The sequence below is a fragment of the Callospermophilus lateralis genome, chromosome 7, assembly GCF_048772815.1.
Source record: "Callospermophilus lateralis isolate mCalLat2 chromosome 7, mCalLat2.hap1, whole genome shotgun sequence".
Lineage (NCBI taxonomy): Eukaryota > Metazoa > Chordata > Mammalia > Rodentia > Sciuridae > Callospermophilus > Callospermophilus lateralis.
In genome coordinates, this window is record NC_135311.1 from 84,376,730 (window position 1) to 84,386,506 (window position 9,777).

The window sequence follows — 9,777 nt, forward strand, 5'->3', positions numbered from 1 at the left end:
ATAAAGCTTTTCTCCAACCAGCCACTGCCCAAATCATGGTACACTTTCGAATTACCTAAAATCAACAATTATTTAACATCAAAAATGATCAAACCTAATGTTAACCATTTTGGATTCCAACAACCCTTATCATACTTTACATTAATAAACTTATATCTATAGACACAAAAAGACTCTCTCATCACTTGAAACTGCCCAACTTCTGAAATTTTAGATTTTGATATACTTATTTATCTGTGACTAAAATCTACCTTTTCAATTTTTTCCTTTACTTTCACAACACACATTTTCAAATATATAGTTTTAAATATATATGTGTGAATATATTTCTATACACACACACACACACACAATATATATATATATATATATATATATATATATATATATATATATATATATCATCAACTCCTATGTGGGAACAATCCAATTGTCTATCTTTATTTCTTGAAGTTAGACCAAAATGGGAAGAGGAAGTAACTGACCAGTACATTTATGCCAATGTTAATTTTATTTTATTTTTTAATTTTTTAAATTTTTTATTATTAGTTGTTCAAAACATTACAAAGCTCTTGACATATCATATTCCATACATTTGATTCAAGCAGATTATGAACATTTTTACCCCGTATACATATTGCAGATTCACATGGGTTCCACATCCACTTTTTTACATACTGCCATACTAGTGTCTGTTGTATTCTGCTGCCTTTCCTAATGTTAATTTAATGACCTCAGACTTTAGCTGCTCCCTCAGTAGCTTGTTCTTTAACCACTAGCTACAAGAGCAATTTCAAACCATCACCCTGTCCAACACCACTTATGATCTACTTCTCAGCAAGCCACTTTATCACAAAGAAATTTATTTTCCAAAAAAATTTAGGCCTTCCAGCTTGAATTCATTCAATTTAGTATATCCATATGTATAAAATTCTGTATATTATGGATATATCTACCTTTTTTTCTCTACTATTTCAGGATTTGCTTTCCAATTTCTGTTAGAAGCTAATAATCTTTCTACTTATATTCTTAGTAATCTGTAAAATTATAGAATGAATATCTCTCCATTATCAGAATTATGGCCCCCAAGAAGATGGATGCCCTGCTCTTATCTCCAGGGCTATGAATAAGTTGAGATACCACACCTGTAAATGTGATAGTAAAGGGAACCCTGCACATATAATTAATAATGTTAATTAGCCCATATTAAATAGATTATACTGGATTATCCTGGTTGTCCCAATATAATTACATTAGCCTTTAAATTCAGGGCAAAAAAGAAAGTCAGATGGATTAAATGAGAAGGATTTTACATGACATTGGTAACTTAAAGATGGAGGGAGAAACAAACAAAACAAAAACATGAGAAAAAAATGAGACATGCCATGCCTGGACTTCTGACTCATGAGAACTATGAGATAATATAAGATTGTTATTATAAGTCAACCTATTTATGGATGTAAAACAGAAATTCCAACTTTGTTCTCCTTTCCATAAGATTCTTTGATTGTCTGAGGACCTTTGAATTTCTATAAAATGTTTAACAAATTTAAAAAAATTAAATTTAATCATTAAAAATAAATAAACTAAATCTAATGTATATTCAAAACAAATTTGAATGATAATTCATTTCTACCCCAAATAATCTTTGCATATAAACTGAAATTTTATTGACTCTACGTATTAATTTGGAAGAGAATTGACAGCTTATACCAATTCTTGTACATGGCATAACTCTTCATTCACTTAGGTCTTCTTTGATTTCTCTCAGCAATATTTTATTATTTTCAAGTATAGGTCTTGCCTAACTTTTATCAAACTTATGTTTAAGTACCTTATGTTTTTCTGATCATATTTTAAGTGAAATTTTTTCTTGATTTCATTTTCTAATTGTTTGATTATGGTATATATAAAAATAATTGATTATTTTGTGTTTCTCACTCTTCAATTGTTTTAAATTCTGTTTTTATATTTTCCACATTGTTTTTATCTGCTAAGGTGGCTATTTTAATATTTTTCTTAACTAGTACCCTTAATTTTATGCATAAAATCTTTTTGGCCATTAATTTTACTCTACTATGCATCCACATATGACTACTTGAACTCCAGAGTCAAAATAGTAGCAACTATCTTTTATTGAATAATTATTAAATTACAGGAACTCCTTTAAAGATTTTAATGTGTATTAGTTTACTTGCTTCTTACTAAACATATGAATTGGATTGCCTAACTTCAAAAAGATGAGAAAAGAGGCAGAAAGTTTAAATAACTCATTCAAATCACACAATCTTTAAGTTTCAGTGCTGGATTTTAAACCCCAAAAGAATGATTTTACTGTCTATACTCTTATAACAATCCATTGTTTCTCTATATTTGCTCCTTGGAAGTCATGACATGGATAGCAAAGTTCTTGAAGGTCAATGTTAACAAAACAAAACTAAATTTTCCCATCTTTTTGCTTTTCCTATATTTCTTAGTCTGATGAAAACCACTGTTATTCATCGAGAAAGCATAATTTTTAAATGTCAGGAATTCTTATATAAATTTTTAATGTAAAAACTCATTTAATCCTCTTCTAATCTCTATGAGTTGGATTATCCCTTTGTAAAAGATGAAGAAACGTGGGTAGAGAGAACTTGGAATTTAACCACTGAACTATACATCCCAGCCCTTTTATATTTTTAATTTTCAGATGGGGTCTTCCTAAGTTGCTAAGGCTGGCCTTCAATTTTCAATCCTCCTGCCTCAGCTTCCTGAGCCCCTGGGATTACAGGCATGCACCACTGCACCAAGCTCTAAATGGAGTTCTTTTTCCCATTTGATTATGTCTGTTTTGAAGCCATCTAATTATCATTAGTGACAATCTAATAGTTACTGTTTTAATAACCCAAGTAACAATCTAATTATTACTCTTTTAATAACCTAAAACCATCACATTTTATAATCTTTTCTTTTTTCTTTTAGGGCTCAAGAAATATCCAGAAAACATTGTGCAGAAAAGTTTGTTATGGATATGCTTACTTTTCAAAAAGACGTTGAGAGATATCAAGAAGCTAAATCAAGAGTTGCACTTGTGAAAACAAATTTTGTCTTTAATATTCCCAATGGAATGTCAAAATGAACCAATGGCAGATCACATTCTATGATCATCTTAAGTTTAGTCCATTACTTTTACCTAATGTACTTTGAAATGATACTCTGAAAGAAATGCTCTGTGTCACAAGATGGATTTATATGTAAATCTTTTAAAAATATAAAGAATAGAGTGTTTCTTGTATTGATCATAACTTAAATCAAGTTGACTTAGCAGCACTAAAAGTTTTCTTATATATCCAGCTTCCCAAGGAATAATTAAAACAGATTTCCATTACTACAGGCAATATTGAAAAGATGCTGTATATATTCTCTTTTATATCCTCTCTGAGTGTAGCAATATGTAAGGTATTTTCAGTTTCTCTGGCAAGGTTAGCATAGTAATTTTTGCCCCTACTGCTGACTTTTATTAAGATATTGCTTATTTGACTTCTTTCATTACTTACTTTCATACATTTAATTATATTTCCTGTTTATTTTATTAAAACAATTTCTGGATTTATTTTTTCAAAGTAGGGGTTTCAGTATTGTATCACTGATTCGTACTTTCATAAGTATGTAGAAATGATATAAATTAATTTTAAGTCTGCTTAATATTGACGGTAGAAAACTTGAAAAACAAAGAAAAACATTAAAAATATAAAAATCCTTTTTAAAATTTTTATCAATTTTTAATGTGTTTTCACTTATCTAAGGAAGATACATATACCACTATAATTGTGACATCACTCATTACAATATAAGTAATAACACTCAGAATTTCTGTTTTATATTAATCAGTTAGATACATATATTTTAAGCCTGCATTGCTTTAAAAATTCTCTAATTTTATCAGTTTCCAGAGCTTATTCATTCATGCTTCTATGCTGGACTGCTATCAAATGCTGGTAGTATTTTCTTAATTTTCAGTAAAAAACAACTGTCTATTTATTTATTTTATTGGTTTTATTTTTTAAATACATGACAGCGGAATGCATCACAATTCTTATTACACATATGGAACAATTTTCATAATTCTGTTTGTATATAAAGTATGTTCACATCAATTCATGTCTTCATACATGTACTTTGTATCATATTCTTCCATCCTTGCTAATCCCCTGCCCCCTCCCTTTCCCTTTCACACCCCTCTTCCCTATCTAGAATTTATCTATTCTTCCCATGCTCTCCCTCCCTACCCCACTATGAGTCAGCCTCCTTAAATCAGAGAAAACATTCGGCATTTGTTTTTTGGGGGATTGGCTAACTTCACTTAGCATTATCTTCTCCAGCGCCATCCATTTACCTTCAAATGCCACGATTTTATTCTCTTTTATTGCTGAGTAAAATTCCATTGTATATATATGCCACATATTTTTTTTTATCCATTCATCCACTGAGGAATATCTAGGTTGGCTCCTCAGTTGAGCTATTGTGAATTGTGCTGCTGTAAACATTGATGTGGCTGTGTCTCTGTAGTAAGTTATTTTTAAGCCCTTTGGGTATAGTCCAAGGAGAGGGATAGCTGGATCAAATGGTAGTTCCATTCCCAGATTTCCAAGGAATTTCCATACTGCTTTCTATATTGGCTGCACCAATTTGCAGTCCCACCAGCAATGTATTAGTTTGCGTTTTTGCCCACATCTTCTCCAACACTTATTGTTGTTTGTCTTCATAATATCTGCCATTCTGACTGGAGTGAGATGGTATCTTAGAGTAGTTTTTATTTGCATTTCTCTAATTTCTAGAGATGATGAACATTTTTTCATATATTTGTTGATTGATTTTATATCTTCTGAGAAGTGTCTGTTCATGTTCTTGGCCCATTTATTGATTGGGTTATTTGCTTTTTGGTGTTTAGCTTTTTGAGTTCTTTAAATACCCTAGAGATTAGTGCTCTATTTGATGTGGTGGGGGGGGGGGCGGTTGGGGGTAAAAATTTGCTCCCAAGATGTAGGCTCTCTGTTCAACTCACAGATTGCTTCTTCTACTGTGAAGAAATTTTTAGTTTGAGTCCATCCCATTTATTGATTCTTGGTTTTAATTCTTGCACTATAGGACTCCAATTAAGGAAGTTGGGGCCTAATCCCACATGATGGAGATTAGGGCCTACTTTTTTTTGTATTAGACGCAGGGTCTCTGGTTGTATTCCTAAGTCCTTGACCATTTTGATTGAATCTTGTACATGGCGAGAGATGGGGGTTTAATTTCATTTTGTTGCATATGAATTTTCAGTTTTCCTAGCACCATTTGTTGAGGAGGCTGTCTTTTCTCCAATGCGTGTTTTGATACCTTTGTCTAATATGAGATAATTGTAATTTTGTGGGTTTGTCTCTGTGTCCTCTATTCTGTACCATTGGTTTACCAACCTGTTTTGGTGCCAATACCATGCTGTTTTTGTTACTATTTCTCTGTAGTATAGTTTAAGGTCTGGTATAGTGATGCCACCTGATTCACTCTTCCTGTTAAGGATGCTTTAGCTATTCTGGGTCTCTTATTTTTCCAGATGAATTTTATGATTGCTTTTTCTATTTCTATGAAGAATTCCATTGGGATTTTGATCGGAATAATAGCTATTTAAATCTATGACACCAGGTCTCATTTTCCTGTTAATTAGCATGTAACTATTGAGCAAGTCATATTGGTATTTCTAATTATTCTTTAAAAAGAACAAAGGGAGATATTATGGGGGTGGTGGGGTGGTAGAAAGTATAACAGATATTAACTTTACTAAAGCAAGTTTACCTAATCCAATTTTCTATTCCAGTTTTGAAATAATATGTTTAGGGGCTTTAATGAAAACAATGATCCATTTCAGATAGCATTATTATGAGACTTAATTGAAGATAATCCCATATAAATAAAGCAGCACAGTATTTTCAAAAGTAAGCATTTAATAAAGGTTAAGTGTGCAGAGTGGAAGCAGAAATCATCCTCTCTGTAATTATATGAGGATTCATTAACTATTTATGTGAGACTGAAGGGGAACCACCAAGAAATAGTGAGCTTATTTGTGTGATGTATCTGGAACACATCATTTAATCCATACATTTGTGAGTATTTGTTGCTCCCTTCATCTATGCTTCCATTCCATGCCATGAATCTTTTATAGCTTTTACCACACAACAGGCAATCAACAGTATTTTTGGACTATTGCCAGCCAACTGTGAGCTTCTTGAAAGCAAAGGATATTTTATTCATTTTTTTGTCTCTATTACTTCTCCTGAGTCAAATATATTACTTACTATGTTTTTAATGTTTATAACCCTCTTATTTATGTAATGTCTCAAGTCAACTTCATGAAATTTACTGCCACTTACTGTTTGTTTTGAATAATCCAAACTCTGTACCTCTGGATTGTATCTCAGTTCTGATATGCATCCTGTAGTACCAAAATGCATGCCAAACACCTCTACTTTGAAGCCTGACATTTTTTTAAGTTGCACATTAAAGTGGGATTCATTTATATATTCATACTATTATCTTATTCTCCAAAATCTTGCTTTTCCTTCTGTATTTACCAGCAGTCTTAGATATATAACCATCTACATGGATTCACTTAGAAGATATCTTTGAGTATTTTATTACTGTATCACATCTTATTAAATATTATACCTAATTAAATCTAACTATAAAAGTTCTCTATGGTGGAAAGTGGCTAGCTTTTCAACAACTTTATTTTCACTTTCTTTAAGATGCACCTGATTATATTTCACAGCTTCTCTTGCAATTAATTGAAGCACATGATTGAGGTTTAAACAATAGAAATATTGGTCAAACTAATGTTGCAATAAAATTTTATTTACAAAATAGAATACCAGCCAGATTTGATACATGGGTAATAGTTCTAATTCTGTTTATTGATAGATGAACTTGCATATTTTTAAATTTTACTTCTGAATAGTGATGCGTTCCCTCTTCCAATCTTATGCAAACCTTAAAATATAACAAATTTCTCAAATAAATGACTACTAAAATTTTTCTTATACTAATAAAAGTCCCCTTAAGTGTAGCTGTAGATTAATATAATTTTATTTACACATAATAATAATACTGAAGTATATTAAAATAACTCATCATGAAAGAAATATATAATTACCTGGACAAAATGGTTTTACAAAACAAAGTGCCATCCTGAAGCCAAAGTTAAAAGAAGGAAATAGTGGCAGGTTAGACTAAAAAATAAAGTTATTGAAAAAAATATTAGAACCAGATAGAATACATACTGTGTGTGACCCCTCTTTCTTTTAAGAATGAGATATTGGTACTAGGAAAGTGTTCTTTTACCCCTTCCTAGAGTGTACTTAGGTGAAGCAGTAGCCACTGCAATACTGAACCAGCTTTCAGCGATTACAGGAGCAGCATCTCTGAAAGAAATTAAAACAAGTTAATTATCAACATTATCTTCCTTTTCTGTCCTTTGAACCAAAAGTAAATCTTATTTGGTGTCCAGTGATCAATATATTAGTCCAAATTGTGTAGTTTGTGGTAATAGAAAGCAATGCTTTAAAGTGTAGGCTTTTAAAAAGAAATGGGTTTGAATTCTTTGCCACTTTACTAATTGTAAGACTTTGGGAAAATCAATGAAGATCTTCTTCATGTGTAAATGACATAACTATGAAAAACATATTGGGCATTACTATGTCATGTTAAGAAAGAATTCAGTTATGATAATGATACCTAGGTAGGAAGGCAGTAGATATTTTTCCAGTTATTAAGAAATGACCCTTGGTTTTAAAACTTTCCTGGTGTTTTGATACCTTTGGCTTTGTATTCCACTTTGAAGATAATGTTTTCTAAAATCACTTCTTTATCTGTCAAGGTCTTGCAATTACAGAAAAATACCAACAAAACCTAAAATATCTACTAGGTTGAGGTGGTATTTCATGGTGTTTTTTTTTTGGTTTGCATTTCCTGATGATTAGTGATGCTCAGAATTTTATCATGTAATCTGTTTGCCATTTCTACATCTTTTGAGAATTGTATATTTAGGTTTACTACCCATTTAAAAACAGGATTGGATTGATTTTTCTTTTTATTGTCATTTTTAAAACATGTGCACTATGGTTAATTATACATTCAAGTAGAATTCATTGTGATATGTTCATATGCATACATGACATAGTTTTGTTACTTTCATTTTGCTGTTTCTCCCCTTTCCCATCCTCTCTCCCTCCTCCTCATTTTCCTTTCTATACTCCACTGTTCTTCCTTTTATTTTTATGAGACCCATAACCTTTTCTTAATTCTTTATTTATCTCTAGCTTCTGCATATAATAAAAAAAATTGACTCTTCACTTTCTGAATCTTGCTTACTTTATTCATCATGATATTCTCCACTTCTCTCTGTTTACCATATTCTCCACTTCTGTTTACCAGCACTGGCATCATTTCACTCTTTATGATTTAGTAAAACTCCATTGTATATATATGCCATATTTTTATTTAGTCATATATTGAGTAAAACCCAGCCTGCATGTAGCACTATACTATGATGATTTTAGTTCTTTTGGATAAATACTGTGAAGTGCGGAGATCCAAGATGGCGGGCCAGAGGGAGGCAGCATTCTGTGTTGCTCTGTGACCTGGAACTCAAGTTGTGAGAATAGTGCTTCTCTGTGGGCAGAATTACTGCTCTTGCATGGGAATCATGGCCACTGTCCCCTCCAGTGCTCCAGGCCTCAGCATCAGAGTAGGTCTCACAACTACTCACCCACATAGGACTATCAGGTACCCGAGCGGGACCATCAATACCTGTGCAGAAATTTTGGCCACCCACCCGAGCAGAAATCACCATGCAGGTCACCCAGCAGCTTCCCACACATAGGAACTCGACCACTACTTCCGTGTGGACCCCCATCTACCCACGTGGGGCTCCCCTGTTTGCTGCCATCTTGGGGACTCTGCAACAGCAGAGATAGTCCCCTATGTGCAGTAGCCCGCCTGCACCAGAGAACTTCACACAGGCTCTGAAGTCAATCGAAAGCCCCACACTGCAACCCCAGAGCTAGTGTTTGAACTCATCCTCCAATGCCATCGCTCAACTCCCCCCACCCAACCCGACAACCCACCACTGAAAGCAGGTGTCTCCACCTTGGGCCACCTTTATAACCATCTTCAGTGGGGGCAACTCCCAGTTTTGTAACTCCAACTTGCCAGGTACTTAGTTTCTAACTTCCCCCTCTCCCCAGCAGCCACAACCCTGGCATAGTGACACCCTGGTTACCTTCACCATCCTGAGAGTGGAGATACCAGCTAACAACAGATATCCCCACCTAATGGATGAGAATAGAAACAGGAAAGACATCGACTGCCATCCTGTTCAAGATTTTTTTTCTCTCTCTCCCTCTCTATTCTCCCACTCTCACATCCCCAAACATATGTGAAACCAAGTACTTTGCATGAATTAGTATTTTCATGAGGACAGGGACATCTGAGTAGTATATTACAGCTGTGTTGTATATTGTTTCTATTATCCCACCAATTTCTACTATTTTAACATTTTTTTATTTTTCTTAATATATATGTGTGTTTGTTTTATGTACTCTACTGTCTTCCCACTTGTCTACCAAAAATGACTTCCTCTCCCTTCTCCTGATTCTAATCTTCCTCTTTAGATCTCTCTTTTACACTTCCTAAGATATAACAACTCTGTATCCTCACCTCCGAACTCCTAAGCATATCATCCTACTCCTCACCCCCAGT

General features: G+C 33.2%; 1 protein-coding gene across 1 annotated transcript in view; it reads left to right on the forward strand.

Moving 5' to 3' along the window:
- Lrriq3 (leucine rich repeats and IQ motif containing 3) overlaps positions 1–3,152 on the forward strand; it is a 162,601-nt gene extending 159,449 nt beyond the window's left edge. The window contains exon 8 of the mRNA XM_076862816.2: positions 2,965–3,152. Within this exon, the coding sequence (XP_076718931.2) occupies positions 2,965–3,121 (157 nt within the window). The 3' untranslated portion in view covers positions 3,122–3,152. The remainder of the gene's footprint in view (positions 1–2,964) is intronic.
- Positions 3,153–9,777: the final 6,625 nt, after the last annotated feature.